The 18,708-nt window shown below is 34.2% G+C and overlaps 1 protein-coding gene across 1 annotated transcript; it reads right to left on the bottom strand.

Moving 5' to 3' along the window:
• Nucleotides 1–2,474: 2,474 nt before the first annotated feature.
• On the bottom strand, nucleotides 2,475–18,705 carry LOC119609851 (sodium/calcium exchanger 1-like; the record flags this gene model as incomplete). The annotated part of the gene is made up of 5 exons (XM_037964836.1): nucleotides 2,475–6,455; nucleotides 6,566–6,737; nucleotides 11,750–11,908; nucleotides 18,147–18,272; nucleotides 18,663–18,705. Coding segments are annotated over 5 exons (705 nt in total), but the record flags the coding sequence as incomplete, so codon positions are not given.
• Nucleotides 18,706–18,708: the final 3 nt, after the last annotated feature.

Here is an 18,708-nt window from a genome sequence, read left to right as displayed (position 1 = left end):
TGTTTTTTTATTACAGGAACATTTTGCAATTTATTTTTAAGAAAAAATTTTAAGAACTTGGCTCGCGAAATTCTTAGGTCAACAGTATTGTCCTAATGTTCTATAAAGAAATAACACGTGAATAATATTTAATAAGTGGCAAAACTTTTTTTTATAACAAATCATGTTTTTAAATGACCCAAAAAGGGTTTTGTAGGTTCAAGAATTTTTCATAATTTGAGAGATATTTTTTATTGGAGATTAATTAATAGTTTGTTCCATGAAGAAAGCAGGAAATACAGCTATGTTAAAGTAAAAGTGTCTGGCCGAATTCTCGAGTATTAAAACGACTGTAGTCTTGTGTATGAACTGATTTATAAGTTATAGTCAGGAATATAGACAAAACCATATTGTTGGACATAATCTGGAGTATAGTAAAGTCTATAGTCTGGACTTTAGTCAGAACTATAGTAGAGACTATAGCCTGGATTTTAGAAGGTATATATATATATATATATAGTCTGCACTATAGTCTGGACCACAGTCTGCACTATAGTCTGTACTATAGTCTGGACTACAGTCTGCACTATAGTCTGTACTAATGTCTGGACCATAGTTTGCACTATAGTCTGGACTATAGTCTGCATTATAGTCTGGACTACAGTATGAATTATAGACTGGACTATAGTACGCATTATAGTCTGGACTATAGTCTGCACCATAGTATGGACAATAGTCTTCACTATAGTCTGGATTATAGTCTGCACTACAGTTTGGACTATAGTCTGGACAATAGTCTGGACAATAGTCTGCACTATAGTCTAGACTATAGTCTGCACTATAGTCTGGGCTATAGTCTTCACTATAGTCTGTACTATAGTATGCATTATAGTCTGGACTACAGTACACATTACAGTCTGGACAATAGTTTGCACTAGAGTCTGGATTATAGTCTGTTCTATAGTATGATATATAGTCAGAACTTTAAACTTAATAAAAATATAATCTGGACTTAAGTTAGAACTGTTCATAGTCTCCATTATAATCTGGACTTAAGTTAGAAATGTACATAGTCCAGACTATAATCTGGACTATAGTCTAGACTATAGTTCAGAACTATTGTATGCTCTATAGTCTGGATTATAGTCTGAACTATTGTATGCTCTATTGTCTTGATTATAGTCTGGACTATAGTCTACATTATACTCAGTTCTATGGTGTGACGTATTGTCAGAACTTTGGTCTGAACTTAAAAAGAACTGTAATCTGGACGTAAGTCAGAACTATGGTCTGGATTATAATCTGTACTACAGTGTGAATTATAGTACTACAGTATGAATAGAGTATAATTTTTATTAAAGTCTTATCTATAGTATGGACTATAGTTGTGCCTATATTGCGAACTATAGTTTTGTCTATGGTGTGGACTATAGTCTTGTCCATAGTCTAAACTTTAGCTTTGTCAATAATGTGGATATAATCAGATTATAGAGTGGTCTGTAATATTGTCTGAACTACAGTCTGAATTATTGTATAAACCATTATCAGAATCTAAGTTTGTATTACAAGCTGAGCTATAGTCTGGAGAGTTGTCATAGATTGAACAAAACTACTGATCAGTTTGAACTTTAGTCTCTGCTATACTCTGGTCTATAGTCTTGCCTATATACCTTTGATTAGATAAAATTTTCTTAAGAATTATAGAACTTTTGTTTCTACACGGAAAAAGTATATTCTGAAAATTGATAAAGATTTTTCTTACGAATTTATAGTTTTAACACAATTTTGAAAAATTTGAAATTTTCGAAAATTAAAGCAAAATACTATTTAGTTTTTTTTTGGGGGGGGGGGTTTTAAAAACTTAATTTAATATATTTAAACAAATTCTTGTTTTTGGTTGTCATGGAAGTTTTTGTTTTTAACATTTTCTAGTTTTACACAAACATTTTTTTTTTTTTTTTAAATTCTTTCAACATTTCCCCTTAATTTTTAAATCTTCAAACTTCACTTAAACATTATATAACTTAGAAAAAAAATAAAAAATTCTACTTAAATGTATACAGAAAAAAACATAAAAACAAGAAAAAAAGACATAGAAATAATAAATATGTATAAATAGTAATTATTTTGTTTTTTTTTTCATTTGTTTTAAAAATTATTTAAATAACAATGCAGTTCTTGTATGTTGTTGAATTTGTTATCATTAACACGTACATACATACATATATAAAATTATATTAAAGACAAAATTAATTTATTAATTATAATTTAATAAATTATTAAGAAACACTTGGCTAACTCACAATCAACGGCGTAGCATTGTATTGTTGTATGTGGTAATTTTTGTATTATTGTTTTGTTTTGAAAATAAGATTATAATAAAATCATTATGTCATACCATGATACAACGTTACAACACCTATTGTGAATTGGTCAACTGTAAACAGCTAGATTTTTAGGATGTTTTGAAAATGTTTTTAAATCCAGTCTGTTTGATTTTGTTTTTTTATTTTAATTAAAATTTAATAGCATTTTACATTAGCAATTATTTGTTTTGGAACCATCACTTGTTGTAACAATTTATTTTATTTTATTATTTTGTTTTTTTTTTTAGTTTTAAATTTATTAAGAAATATAAAGTACAAACATTTGTTTCGTTGCTAAATTATGTTTAAAAATTAAATGTAATGGCAAGTATGTTTAGTTTAAGGATTAATTTCATTTTTTAAATTTCTTAAAGAATAAATTGAAAGAAAAAAATATTAAAATTAAATCAACAGGAACCAGTAAAATTATTTAAATTAATAAAAAAAATTATGAAATTTTATTTGAAAATTTAATTTTAGATTTTATCTTTATGTTTTGTTTAAAGTATTTATTTTAGTTTTTGAATTTTGTTTGTAATATTTTGTTGTGAAAATGGGGCTTGAAAACTATTTTCTTCTTCTTTAGATTTCTAGAATTTCTGTTACAATCCAGAATTCCTGAGAAATCTTGAAAAAACTTTATTTAGAAATCGATTTCATTAATATTTTTTATAAAGAAAAAAATGTTTTGAAATCTGTTTATATTTGTGAAAAATAATAGTTTTAATATTTATAATATTTTACAAAATTGTTTTTATTTAAAACTTTTTGAGTAAAAGTTTTTTACAACTCATAGATTTAAACTTCTGATGGGGAAATTAAAAAGGGATCTTAAAAGACATTTTTTAATTAAAGTTTTTTAAGAGAAATATTACAAATTAAAGTTCCTCTAATACAAAAAGTCTTAAAACTTAAATTGAAATCTTTTTTTTTTTGCAATAACTGAACCTGAATTTTAAAATGTTTTTGAAAATTTCAAATTTATGTTTGTAAACATTGTATATAAACAAAATGTTTGAATAATTATAAACATGAGTTAAGTTTTTTAAAAAAATTACAGAAATTTTCTAGATTTTTTTTTGTCAATTCACAAAGATACTGAAATGTTTTCTTAAACTTTAGCTGTAAATAAACATGTTGCTTAAAAAAATGTTCTGCAACATGTTTCTGGCAATGTTTAACATTTAACTACAAGAATTAGCTATAATTTAAATAACTTTAAAGATTCCTGTCTTTTTTTGATTAATTTTTTTTTTATAAATATTTTATTAACAAAACAGTAAATAGAAATAAATACAAAACAAAAAAAAAAAAAAAAGAATTATTAACAAATTAAGGAAATAATAAATAATAATAATTTGCTCTATACAATATATTAAACTGAAAAAAATTATGAAAAATTTATTTAGAAAAATAACATATTTTTTTTCTTTTAGCTATAACTTAAATTACACAAAAAAAGTTTTTTTTTTAAATATATTATTATAATAAATTGTTTAAATTCTCTTTTGTTTTTGGTTTGGGAGTAATAAAAAGTTTTTCTTTTTTTTCTATATAATTATAAAGTTTTTTCTTGTTTTTTCTTTAAATTAATTTTTTTAAATTATTGTTTATATTTAATTAAAAATACACAATTATTTTTATGTTAAAAAAGTTTTTTGCTGTTTGTTTAAATTTTGCTTTTTTAGCAGAATGACAAGAGATAAAATTTACTATACACAATTTCTTTGACATTTCTTTACATGTTTTTTTTTTGAGGTTAACTTTTATAAAAACAGAGCATGACAAATTAGTTTGATTTGAAAAGATTTCTTTAAGTTGTAAGGTTAAAAAAAAAGAAAAGTATTAGTTTAATACAAGGAGTTTTATTATGAGTATGTTTTTTAGGTTTTGTTTAGCAACGTTTGAAATGTTGCTGGTATAAGCGAGAAACTTCCTAAATTTTAAAAAAGATATATTAATATTTTATAAAATTTTATTATAAAATTCGGGTTTAAAATTAAATGTTAAAACTTTAAACAAAGTTTATACACTTTAAATCAACAATGTTTAGCAACATTTTCTCAAGTTTTAAAATTTGTAAATATTTTTTTAAAGAATTTTAACTAGATTTAATATTTTTACTAGTTTGATTATTTAACTAACATTTAGAGTGTTTGAACACTTCGTTTATTTCGATTTAATAAACCTTGTTTAGCAACTTTTGTTTAATTAAAATTCTTAATTTAGAAATTTTATTTCCTTAAAACTTTTAAAGCTTGTTGAAGTGTTGCTGGCAACAATTTTTTAGGAATAAAAAAGAAAAAGCCTTTAACATTTATTGAATCCTTATAAATTATTACGATATAAGTTTCCATATTAATAGTTGCTAAATAGTTGTTAAATTTGTTGGTTAAACAAGTTGCTGGCCACATGTTGATTACATTTTCTTAATTAAAAACATTTTGAAAATAATACAATTTTATAAAAATATCTAAATTAAAAGAATTTTTATACAAAATGTTCTTAAAATTCTCCTGTATTGAGTTGACAATAGGGCTTGTTTCAAATTTTGTTGCTCAACAATGTTGATACAAAAACTGCAACATTTCTACTTCTAGTTTCTTTAGCGGTTTTCAATACAATTTCTTATGGAAAAATATTCTAATTGTTAAGTTTAAATTCTTAACATTTTAACTCAATCTTCAAATGTTGCTGGCAACTTGTTTAAAATGTTTTACCTTAAAGCACAGAATGAAATGAAAATTATAAAGTTTTCTTTAAAAATTTTTCAAAATAATAACATGAAAAATTTTTAAAAGCTTTTTAAACAAAAACTCCACATATTTAAAATTGTTTACAATTATAAAAAAATATTAAAAATTTAAAAATTATAAAACAAAATTGATTGTTTTGTTCCAATTATTTTTCGGTCTTATATGTTACCAAACTATATTGCTAAAAAATGGGACTACAACTTGCTGCAGCAACAAGTTTATAAGGTTTGAGACACTACGGAAGAGATAATATTTTTTTTTATAATTTTTCAAATAACTGTTCTAAATCTGCATCAAATACAAATCTAACAGACATGTTGCAAAACTAATGTAATTGAATTGTTGCTCAACATTTTATATATTAAATCTTTAAATTTTAACCGAAAACTAACATAGTTTTCTGCTTGTTTACTTATTTCTCGCTTTAAATTTGTTCCCTACAATGTTGCTGAAAACCTAGCAACATTAACAAATGTTGCTAAACTTTTACAAACTCCTGGTATTAAATTATGCTTCTTAAATACAACTTAAATATTTTCTATTTTTCTTTCTTTCACAAAATTTTAAGCTAGAATTAATATAATTTTAAATTTCTTTATTAGCTTTGCTAATTATTTGTTACTTTTTTTTTAAACAATTGAATTTTATATTAAATTCTGTGTGACTCGTTTACAGTTGATAGATATTAATGATTTGTTTTTTGGTTTGGACTTAAGAAAAAGTTATAAAAAAGAAAATTTTTTGTTTTTGGTTCTTTTAGTTTTAGACTCAAAAAATTTAGTATTTAGTTTAAAATCTAACATTAAGTAACTCTAAGTAATAGTAGTTAAGTTAAGTTAGCTTGTGTTTTTTGTTTTTGTTTTTTTTTATGTTTTAAATGTTTACTAGTTTTAGTATATATTCTCATTTTTGGTTTTTGGGTTTTTGTTGTATGTAATAGTAGTGAAATGTATATTATTATGTTTATGTTTATATATAAAAAAAGTTGTTACAAATAGTAATGCTGGTTTTTGTTGTTGTTGTTGTAGTTTTCATTGATGTTAATTCGCTTTTTAGTTTCATAATATTTTTCTATTTCTGCTATTATTGATGCTGATGTTAGTTATAAGATGCTGGGGTGTTGTTTTATTTAAGAGATGTTGCTGCTGCTTAGAATCCATGAATAACTCCATATGCTTCCAATGTGCTTACCAGCAAATAAATGACCCATAAGCTGAACAATATAATACTGCTAACAATTTTGATGTTTCTGGGACCACCCAATTCACCGCCCACCTTTTTACTACGTCTCAGCAACAATATAAGAATGGCAATTAAAGCTTCCGAACAGAAAAGTGTTACAGAAAAGGCAATACTAGAAAAAAAAAAACAAAAACAAAATATACAAATTAAAATTTAAATTATTCTCTTACACACACACAATTAAATTAATTAAATACAAGAGTGTTACACAATTTTACTTACGTTCCTGGTTCTACAGCATAGACGGTGCCCTTTGCTTCATGTACAATGGCAGCTAAAGACCACGCAACACCAATGCCAAGGAAGACATTTACAGCATTACTACCGGTTACATTACCCACACTAGCATCAGCGTATTTATCTTGTATGGCAGCTACTTTACTGGCAAATGTATCTAAAGAGTAATTGTAAAACATATATAATAATAAATTTAAATTCCATAGAGAAAAAAAATAATTTACATATTTTAAAACATTAATATTTTGTGTAGAAAAAATGGTACACAAAACAACAAATTTGTTGTTATTTTGCTAAGTTTTGGTTATTTTTTGTTTGCCCACTAAATTAGAAAAAAACCAATGTCTAGCAACATTGTTGAGAATCCATATAAAGCTAAGCTTCTTCTTTAGAGATACAAATGTATAAACAAATGCTCTATAAAAGCTCCTGTTAATAGGAAATCCAAAAACTAAATAAACAATGTTCAGCAACATTGTTGAAGGGCCATATACCTATGTATTGAAAGCTTAGCTCCTTCTTTCGAAATAAAGTTTTTAAACTAAATGCTCTATTAAAGCTTCCTGTTAATAGGAATTCAAAAAGTTTTTTTTAAATAATTTGCTTATACATAATAAGCAATATTTTTTTTGCAACATGCATCGGAGGTTAATTAACAAAGTTGCCTACCATAAGCAACTAATTTACTCAACATTTGCTTAATACATATTTAAACTGTATGTGCAATTAAATGGAATTAAACAATAGGTTGCTGGCAACATGTTTACCAGATAAAGCTAAGTTTTTGCTTTTGAAATACAAACAAAAATTTAAATAATTTTTTAAAACAAACTTTTACAAATGTATCAGTATAAATAAAGTTGCATTCTTGAAACAATTAGATGAAAAAATTTGTATCAACATTTGTTTTTGAAATTTTGCAACATTTCATATGTTTATAGATATCTTCATTGCACTACAATTATGATGGGGAACAACAAAGAAATTATATACATAAATACAGCAAAAAGCTAACAATGTACTCTGTTTAAAATTGTAAAAATGTTTATAAACATTTATTTTGAGAGAATTATGTACAAAGCTAACAACTTGAAAATATTTTTTTAGTATAACGACGAATTTCGTTACACTTATTCTTGTAAATTTAAACTGAGTACAATTAATTGTAAAAAAAAAAAAAATTAGTTAGCCCACACTACTAAAGCTCATTTTGCTTGTTTTTGAAGCTTTTGAAATACCGGTACCAACCAGGTTTAAAGATGGGGTCTGTCCATTTTATGCACATTCTGTCTTGTACTATTATAGAAAAATAATTATAGTTTTTGGTATGTATATGCAAACAATCAAATTAGAACAAAATATGTAAGTATTTAAAAAAAATATTTTAGAAAATTTCTTAAGAAATAAATATAAAAAACCGATTTACAATAACTTTATCCGGTATTATATACAAATAGCACACTATTTCAGCAAAGATTGCTACTGAAAACCATACCGATAAAATCTATCTATCTATCTATCTATCTATCTATAGCGAGCGAGCGAGCGAGCGAGCGAGCGAGCGAGCGAGCGAGCAGCGAGAGAGCGAGCGAGCGAGCGAGCGAGCGAGCGAGGAGCGAGCGAGCGAGCGAGCGAGCGAGCGAGCGAGCGAGCGAGCGAGCGAGCGAGCGAGCGAGCGAGCGAGCGAGCGAGCGAGCGAGCGGAGCGAGGACGAGCGAGCGAGCGAGCGAGCGAGCGGGAGCGAGCGAGCGAGCGAGCGAGCGAGCGAGCGAGCGAGCGAGCGAGCGAGCGAGCGAGCGAGCGAGAGCGAGCGAGCGAGCGAGCGAGCGAGCGAGCGAGCGAGCGAGCGAGCGAGCGAGCGAGCGAGCGAGCGAGCAGCGAGGAGCGAGCGAGGAGCGAGCGAGCGAGCGAGCGAGCGAGCGAGCGAGCGAGGAGCTAGCGAGCGAGCGAGCGAGCGAGCGAGCGAGCAGCGAGCGAGCGACGAGCGAGCGAGCAGCGAGCGAGCGAGCGAGCGAGCGAGCGAGCGAGCGAGCGAGGAGCGAGCGAGCGAGCGAGCGAGCGAAGCGAGCGAGCGAGCGAGCGAGCGAGCGAGCGAGCGAGCGAGCGAGCGAGCGAGCGAGCGAGCGAGCGAGCGAGCGAGAGAGCGAGCGAGCGAGCGAGCGAGCGAGCGAGCGAGCGAGCGAGCGAGCGAGCGAGCGCGAGAGCGAGCGAGCGAGCGAGGAGCGAGCGAGCGAGGAGCGAGCGACGAGCGAGCGAGCGAGCGAGCGAGCGAGCGAGCGAGCGAGCGAGCGAGAGCGAGCGAGCGAGCGAGAGAGCGAGCGAGCGAGCGAGCGAGCGAGCGAGCGAGCGAGCGAGCGAGCGAGCGAGCGAGCGAGGAGCGAGGCGAGCGAGCGAGCGAGCGAGCGAGCGAGCGAGCGAGCGAGCGAGCGAGCGAGCGAGCGAGCGAGCGAGCGAGCGAGCGAGCGAGCGAGCGAGCGAGCGAGCGAGCGAGCGAGCGAGCGAGCGAGCGAGCGAGCGAGCGAGCGAGCGAGCGAGCGAGCGAGCGAGCGAGCGAGCGAGAGAGCGAGCGAGCAGCGAGCGAGCGAGCGAGCGAGGAAGCGAGCGAGCGAGCGAGCGAGCGAGCGAGCGAGCGAGAGAGCGAGCGAGCGAGCGAGCGAGCGAGCGAGCGAGAGCGAGCGAGCGAGGAGCGAGCGAGCGAGCGAGCGAGCGAGCGAGCGAGCGAGCGAGCGACGAGCGAGCGAGCGAGGAGCGAGCGAGCGAGCGAAGCGAGCGAGCGAGCGAGCGAGCGAGCGAGCAGCGAGCGAGAGCGAGCGAGCGAGCGAGCGAGCGAGCGAGCGAGAGAGCGAGCGAGCGAGCGAGCGAGCGAGCGAGCGAGCGAGCGAGCGCGAGCGAGCGAGCGAGCGAGCGAGCGAGCGAGCGAGCGAGGCGAGCGAGCGAGCGAGCGAGCGAGCGAGCGAGAGAGCGAGCGAGCGAGCGAGCGAGCGAGCGAGCGAGCGAGCGAGAGCGAGCGAGCGAGCGAGCGAGCGAGCGAGCGAGCGAGCGAGCGAGCGAGCGAGCGAGCGAGCGAGCGACGCGAGCGAGCGAGCGAGCAGCGAGCGAGGCGAGCGAGCGAGCGAGCGAGCAGCGAGCGAGCGAGCGAGGCGAGCGAGCGAGCGGCGAGCGAGCGAGCGAGCTAGCAGCGAGCGAGCGAGCGAGCGAGCGAGCGAGCGAGCGAGCGAGCGAGCGAGCGAGCGAGCGAGCGAGCGAGCGAGCGAGCGAGCGAGCGAGCGAGCGAGCGAGCGAGCGAGCGAGCGAGCGAAGCGAGCGAGCGAGCGAGCGGAGCGAGCGAGCGGCTAGCGAGCGAGCGAGCGAGCGAGCGAGCGAGCGAGCGAGCGAGCGAGCGAGCGAGCGAGCGAGCGAGCGAGCGAGCGAGCGGGAGCGAGCGAGCGAGCGAGCGAGCGAGCGAGCGAGCGAGCGAGCGAGCGAGCGAGCGAGCGAGCGAGCGAGCAGGAGCGACGAGCGAGCGAGCGAGCGAGCGAGCGAGCGAGCGAGCGAGCGAGCGTACGAGCGAGCGAGCGAGCGAGCGAGCGAGCGAGCGAGCCGAGCAGAGCGAGCAGCGAGCGAGAGCGAGCGAGCGAGCGAGGAGTCGGAGCGAGCGAGCGAGCGAGCGAGCAGCGAGTCGAGCGACGAGCTAGCGAGCGAGCGAGCAGCGAGCGGAGCGAGCGAGCACGAGCGAGCGAGTCGAGCGAGCGAGCGAGCGAGCGACAGCGAGCGAGCGAGCGAGCAGCGGCGAGCACAGCGACGAGCGAGCGAGAGCGAGCAGCAGCGAGCAGCGAGCGAGCAGCTAGCGAGCAGCGAGCGAGCGGGATCGAGCGAGCAGCTAGCTCTCAGCTAGCACTATCTAGCAGCGAGCGATCGAGCATATCGATCTAGCTATCAGCAGCGATCTAGCGACGATCTAGCGATCGATATATCTATCTATCTATCTTCTATCATATCTATCTATCTATCTATCTATCTTCTATCTATCTATCTATCCTATCTATCTATCTATCTATCTATCTATCTACTATCTATATCTACTATCTATCTATCTATTTCTATCTATCTATCTATCTATCTATCTATCTATCTATCTATCTATCTAATTTAAAAACTGTATGAAAATTTTTAAATATTTTTTGAGTGCATTTCATATAAAATTTCAGTTCCAGATACTGAATACAGGGGTAAGTACATCACTGATATTTATGAACTGAATTTGGGTTTATATTAATTAATCTATTTTATGTCTAATATATTCGTAGTATTAAAATCATTTTCCAATGATCTTATATTTAGTCTAAGGAAATGGAATTTAAGATCAAACTTGTAATAAATTTTATAATATGTCTGGTACTTCCCAGCAAAAATAAAACGAAGTACTTCTAAAAGAATAGCATTTATTACCACTTCGAAACTAGCACTAATTGAATTTTTTACCTTTTGAGGGAGTGATGTTTAAAGACTTCCGAAGAAGCGAAATTAATTCTATTTTTGTAATGTTGATGATATATTTTTTGTTCTTACATTTTATGGGATAAAAAATGTTATATTTGGGCTTTTGTATTAAATGTGTGTATTACCCTAATTAATTTTAATATTATTTAAGTCATATTAGTTGTATTCTATAATACTAGAATTTCACTTCCGAATAACTTCCAAAAAAAAGCATTAAAATTACTTCTTTAGAATGACTTCAGAAATAGTGAATTTGGAATAAAATAAAAAGGACATCTCTCCTATGACAAGCCTTTGTTAAAATCATCACTTGTTCAGGTCTTTTTCAGTACTTCCACGGAGTAAATTCTACTTATTTTTCGCTTCTTTGGAAGTTCTGTTTTTACTGGGTTATATTGCTCCATGATTCAGGTGCATAAGATAAAAGGGGACTTCGAATAGACGATTACTTCACACAATCTGACCAAGAATAAATCATATACATACATATGTACGTATGTATATCAGGATTTAGCTCAATATCAATACATTTAATGTTTCGGAAGGAGCACTAAATTGTAGACCAATTATTTTTGGAGTGTTTCGGATTATCGATTTCGTCCAACAGCCACCATTACTAATGGCATCAATGTTGTCGGCTTTTCTTATAAATAAACATAAAATCTAAATTATATTTATATGGACACTTACCTGGTATACTTGTACCCAAAGCAACAAAACAAATGGCAGTGACGGCATCTTTAACGCCCAACGTACAACCGAAATATGAGGCAATATCACCAATAACAGCGGTGACCACACCAATGCAAAATATCGATACAACGAAACATAAATAACCGCCGGCAATATCTGTAAAATTTAAAAAAAAAAAACATACAAAATCAACAATTAAAACTAACAAATTTTATATTAAATAAAACATTTATACAATATAAGTAGCAGTTGTTGCTAGTTGTAGAGGCAATTGCTGTGTTGCATGGTGGCACTGTACAAAACTTTTTAGATATAATCAGATTTGTTGCAATACATTCATATTCATTGTAATCTAATTCGTATTTGAATAAAAAGTTTTTAGATATTTTTTAAACCTCAACATGATGACACCTGTTGTTAGTGACGGAATATACAGTATATGGTGCAGTTCATTGGTTGCCTGATTGACAAGAGTACATTACTACAATTTAGTTGTCAGTTTAAAATAAGTATCCCATAGAGGAGACGATGACTTTGAATCATTTTGTTGACTAGCAGGAAAAAAAATTAATATTTAAATTTTATTTGCTAAATTTAATAATAGTCACGCCATTGGCAAAAAAAAACACAAATTGTTGCTAGAATAAAAAACAGAAAAGTTATAAAACCTAAAAAAACATACAATCCGTCAGCCAACTAACCAGCCATAAAAACCGTTTTGTTAACAATGCCACAACAAGGTGACAAGCAAAACTAAATGAGGTTCAAGGTTTTCACGTTTTTTTTGCTTTCCTTTTTGAAAATACATAAAAACGTAACTGTGGCTATAAGGAAAAACTACTTAAGTTGTTTTAAATTTCTAATAAAAATCAATAGAAAATCTTATGAAAAGTTTTGGGATCAATTTGTGTAACAAATTAACGCAGCATGGAATCGCGTATATCGATTCTTAAATAACTTTAAATACCCACTTTTTCCTTGTTGCCACAGCACACACACACATTCATACACTTTTAATTTGCATTAACAAGGAGGTTGGAATTTAAATTTCATTAAAACAAGTTGGAATTTATTCTTTAATTGAGAAGGAAATTGAAGGAAATAAAAAAGGGATGATCATATTGTTACTGCTTTAATTGATGGGGTGCAAATGGAAATTTTTATTTTAATTTTCTTTTAAATAGTAGGTGTTTTCTTTTGTAATAATTATACAATTTTATTAACTTTGTATAAAAACTGCGAATTAATTTTACAGTGAATTTAACATTAAAATAACAATGTTTGTCTATTAGTTTTTAAATATAATTGTATTAGGATTGGATTTAATTAACAAATAACTCATAGTAGCTTCCAAAGATAACTCTTTTTTTATTCGATAACGAATGTCATAATCTCAAAATGACATTCGTTGATCAACTCTTCAGGAATGTTGCGATTTGTCCTGTTTATTTTGTTATGTTTTTCGCTAGATATTCCATAACCTTTAATTCTCCAAGGTGAAAATTTCTATTCGCACCGTCCATTTCATTAAGCAATCATTTCCAGAACATTAGTGCTGTTCTAATAAAAATTTTTCACAAAACTATAGGCAGCCGTGTTTAACTATTGTATTATCGAAGGCTTGAACTTTGTATATTCTGTGTATTGACATGGACCTTTTGCGTACACAAATTAACTGAATCAGGAGCTAAAAGTTCCAACTAATTTAGGAGCACAAAGTTTATGAAGGAATAGCCCAAGTTTGTGACGAACATTTTTTAATATTAACAAGTAGGAAAGTATAGTCGGCCATGGCCGACCATATGATACCCTACACCACTGAGTATGTTAAAAATGTGGATTATTTTTAATAACAAAGCATTTAAGTTGTTTACCTTAATTCCGAAATATTTTAACAATTTATTATATGGGGCAAGGGTATATATGGGCCTATCTTTATAAATTTTGGTACATGACTTTACGTTTACATTAGAGTTATGTATGCTGGATTTCATCGTGATACTAGTGTTTATTAGTGAATTATTGACCTTCAAGTCATTTTCTGAAGGGGACTTTGTATGGGGGCTAGGGTAAAATAAAGTCCGATAATTACGAAAATCGGTAGTATTATTAAGACGTTAAGACGAACGGACGGACGGATATAGCTTAATCGACTCAGAAAGTGATTCTGAGTCGATCGGTATACTTTAAGGTGGGGGTAGGATCAATATTTTTGTGCGTTACAAAAATCAGCACAAACGTATAATACCCTCAACACTATGGTGGTGAAGGGTATAACAAGCAACATTTGAGTTTGTGTCGGATCAATATCGATACGTAAAATAATCGACGGATCGTTCGAAAATATTAAATAGAACTAGACTTTTTGTGCCATTTTGCTTTAAGACTTAGGCTTTTGCAATTAAGTAACCTCTAGACTTGGTAATGAAAGAAAACATGGCTGGCTCGTTGACTACCGAGTTTAAAAGGAAAATTCTATGTTAACACACTTAATCGATGCAATTTTAAATTAGATTCATCAGTTGAATTCTCTTAAATCAAGAAAAAGCATGGTAAACAGAGAATATCGCGACTTTCCGAATAATCACTATTATGAACTAGAACTTTAATCAAATACTCAAGCTATTTAAGCATTAGTATTCCGGTTGCGAAATCAAAGGCATCATGAATAAAACCCAATGAATGCATACAAGGAGGAGGCAATCACTCAGTTAAGTCAATAAAACGGGGTTGCCTCAAACCACAATAATCGCTATTGATGCTTCACTGTGCTTCTGCCTAGCCGCAGAGAAGGGCCATTCTCCATAGACTCACCTAAGAGTATTCATAAACCGTTTAAAGACTGCTCAATCACCAACCAAAGACATACATATTTGGTAGACCGAAATATGCGTTAGTACCAGATAAGAGAGATAGTGAGTTCTGGTCAAACCCCCAATCAGAGGAATCAATTGACTCCAGAAGTTTGAGATCCCAGCTAACCCGAGGTATTTGTTGCACCTATATTCTCAGGATTGTAATAAGAGGCGAAGGAAGATTCACCAAGGCAACATGTCCAGAGGAGCAGAATTAGAGCATATTTTGTGCTGGAGTTTTAGACCATTCACAGACTTCGACTTTATGTGTTATGTTATGCGTGCTAACTTGTCCTCATAAAATATAAGCGAATGACTGTCTGTGAAAGCTTGCAAAAAACTAGATAAGTTGGATTTTCACAAAGTTTTATAATTCAAATTTGATCAAGATTTTATTTAATAAGACATTTATACTAAATATTTTTATCCTGACATTCAATATTACAAGACTTTGCTGATGTTATCTGATTCTATCTCACGAATGGTACCCCACATTCGAGAAATTCGTTTTCATCAACATCCAGAATCTTTCAGCAAGGCGGAGCAATTTTTTAGCGTAGACCCGTAAAAAGTCTGTCATCATGGTTCTGTGGCGCTTGTGGAAATGACTTTTCCAACAGTTGCACACTTTCGATCACAGCAATAAACTTTTTTGTCATTACGCATTGTATGATGAAATCAACAAAGAATATTGTTCACTAGTAAACCTTTTATAAACTTTTTATATACCCTTTACTTTCGTATAAGTTTGTCATTCAGTTATAATTTTCCGATAAAGCATATATTCAGGAATCTTATTGATAATGGAGTCGATTAAGTCATGTCTGTCCGTCTGTATGTTGAAATCAATTTTCTGAAGATTCCAGATATCTTTGGGATCTAAATCTTCAGTAAGTCAATTAGGCATGCTTTCGAGAAGTTTCCTATTTTAAATCAGCAAAATCCGTCCCTAAATAACGATATGAACAAAAATTCGAAACAACCTCTGATAACTTTATCAAAAAAAGATTTAACAAGTAAGAGTGTTATATTCGGCTGTGCCGAATCTCATATACCCACCATCAAACCGTATGCCGTAAAAGGAATGCTCCCATATAAACATCAGGGTGATGTTTGGAATATGGCTTAAGACAATTATGGACCGAGCTCTTTTGAACTAACAAAATATTAATTTTTAATATTTTGTACTGTACTTGTAATTATCAGAGTTTTCTTCATAAAATTTTTTAAAGAGGATGATCTCATATGTGGTGTATGGTCAATTGTTGACCTATCCTCATAACTTTTTGTAGACTGATTTTGGTTCATATAAAACTTGTTAACATTCGCTGTTCTCGCATTTTTATGCCAGCAATTAGCGTTCATGTAAATTTTATAAAGGGGCTTATATGGGGGGGTAGGGCGAATTACCGACACATTCCGCATGAAATTCGGAGCGAATTTCATAACCGTATTTCATAACTCATATTTTTAAGCCAGTAATGATCGCTTAAGAAATTTTCTAAAGGGGACCTTGTATGGGCGGTAGGGTAAATTATGGACCGATCTTCCCTAAATTTAGTGGAGAGATTTTGGCACGCATTAAACTTATGTGCGTCAATTTTCGTCACTACATTCATATTTTTAAGCCAGTAATGAGCAGTATAGTTATTTGCAGAGGGGGGCCTTATATGGGGGAAGGGTCATTTATGGGCCGATCAAAAAAAAAAAAAAAAAAAAATTGGTACAGAGATTTTGGCTCGTAAGAAACTTACGTGTGTAGCATTTCATCGCTATACTCTTATTTTTAAGACAGTAATGAGCATTAAAGCTATTTCCTGAAGTGGACCCAATAGGGGGAGAAGGGCCAATTATGGACCTATCCATAATAAAAGTTATTAAAAAGATTTTGGCTCGCGAGGAACTTAATTGTGTAAAATTTTATTGCTATATTCGTATTTTTTAGCCAGTAATGAGCGTTAAAGTCATTTTCAGAAGGGGACCTTATATGGGGGGTAGGGTCATTTATGGGCCGATCTTAAAAAAAATTCGTAGAGCGATTTCGATTCGTAAGAAACTTATTTATACCGAATTTCATCGCTATACTCGCATTTTTGGACCAGTAATGAGTGTTAAAGTAATTTTCTAAAGGGGGCCATATATGAGGGGTAGGGTCAATTATGGACCGATCCTCAAAAAATTTGGTAAAAAGATTTTGGCTCACATGAAACTTATTTATGTCGAATTTCATCGCTATACTTGCATTTTGGGGCCAGTAATGAGTGTTAAAGTCATTTTCAGAAGGGGACCTTATATGGGGGTAGGGTCATTTATGGGCCGATCCTAAAAAAAATTGGTTAAAGGTTTTGGTTCGAGAAACTGACTTATACTGAATTTTATCGCTATACCCGAATTTTTAGGCCAGTAATGAGTGTTAAAGTCATTTTCTGAAAGGGACCTTATATGGGGGGTAGGGTCATTTATGGGCCGATCCTGAAAAAATTTGGTAGAAAGATTTTGGCTCATATGGAACTTATTTATGTCGAATTTCATCGCTATACTTGTACTTCTGAAGCAGTTATGCCCGTTGAAGCTGTTTTTTGGAGGTCCACTTGTATGGGGGCTATCCGAAAAAGTGGACCGATATTGCCCATTTTCAATACCAAACAAACCTTAACAATAGAGAATATTTATGCAAAATTTCAACTGTCTAGCTCCTCTCGTGTGGTCCCTATCGTGATTTCAACAGACAGACGGACAGACGGACGGACGGACAGACGGACGGACAGACGGACGGACATGGCTAGATCGTCTTAGAATTTAATAAGGACCCGGAATATATATACTTTTATGGGTCTATGAGCAATATTTCGATGTGTTACAAACGGAGTGACAAAATCAATATACCCCCCATCTTTTTTGATGGTGGGTATAAAAAGTTTCTAATAGTTGGACCACCCTGTAGTGGAATATTTAAGGTCGTCCACTATTTAAATTCTTTTTAAAATGGTAGCTACTTTAACACTTCTAATTTCTGAGAAGTCACAGCTATTACTTTTCCATTTATTTCCTTATTAGAATAATTTCAAATTCATATATGCAGTTTATGTCTTTTATCTCATATCCACTTTTATCCTTTGGAATATTAATGAGGACTTTAATAAATTTATTCACTATAGAAAGTGAGACACAGTGTAGCCGGCGAAATAGTAAGTGGTAAGTAAGTTTTGATTGCTATTCCTTTAAATTTTAGACTAAAGTATTTTTAGATCCCAGTGTTTCCACTTTGTTCAAGTTTTGGAAAGCTTAAGTCTTCTTCTATAATTCTAGCATTGTTATGAGTTTACAAGAAAATAATGTTCACAATTAACTCCACTGTGCACTTTCACCTAACAGTATCCACTCGTATAAATGCATATTAGCAAATATCCAAAGTATATAACAGAAATAATGTATAGTTTCTGAGTATGATATCCTTTGTTTACAGCAACAGCAACAGTTTAAGAAATCAGATTTTCTACATAAGTAATTAAAAAAAAAAATAATAAAAACAAATTTACCTGTTGGTGGGATGAATGCAAATAAGATTTTCCAGAATAATGTTAAGAAATGCATTACGTAATCGAAACAGGATGGTGTTGATGCCACGCCTTCTTCATCGCCCTCTTCACCACCATCATCATCGCCTGTTTATTAAAGAAAAAAAAAAAAAAAAAGAAAACGAGAAAAGATAAAAAAGAAAATGAGTAAAGGAATTAATTTATATGTACATATTTTTTTTCTACGTTGTATAATAAAATATTTTTTTATTATTCTCCTTCTTGTTGTAGTTTTTGCTGTTGAAATATACATACATCATACCAATAACCATAATTTGTTAGAATTTTTTATTCAGATTTTTTTCTTTGACATGGCTGCAATGCAATATTTAACAGCTTGTGCGCTTATGCATGTATGAAGTGCATATTTCAAATAAAAAGAAGGAAAATGATAAAAAAATATATATGGAGTAGAGAAAGTTAAAATTTAAATATGCATATATTTATGCATATATATTGACATGTTTTCTTATTTACCGGGATTCACTGTAAGTGCTTCAATAAATTGCTCCTTCCATGAGGA

The sequence above is a fragment of the Lucilia sericata genome, unplaced genomic scaffold, assembly GCF_015586225.1.
Source record: "Lucilia sericata isolate MDLA Ls3-8-SP2 unplaced genomic scaffold, ASM1558622v1 Contig001067F_arrow, whole genome shotgun sequence".
Classification (NCBI taxonomy): Eukaryota; Metazoa; Arthropoda; class Insecta; order Diptera; family Calliphoridae; genus Lucilia; species Lucilia sericata.
This window is presented reverse-complemented; position numbering and strand designations above follow the sequence as displayed.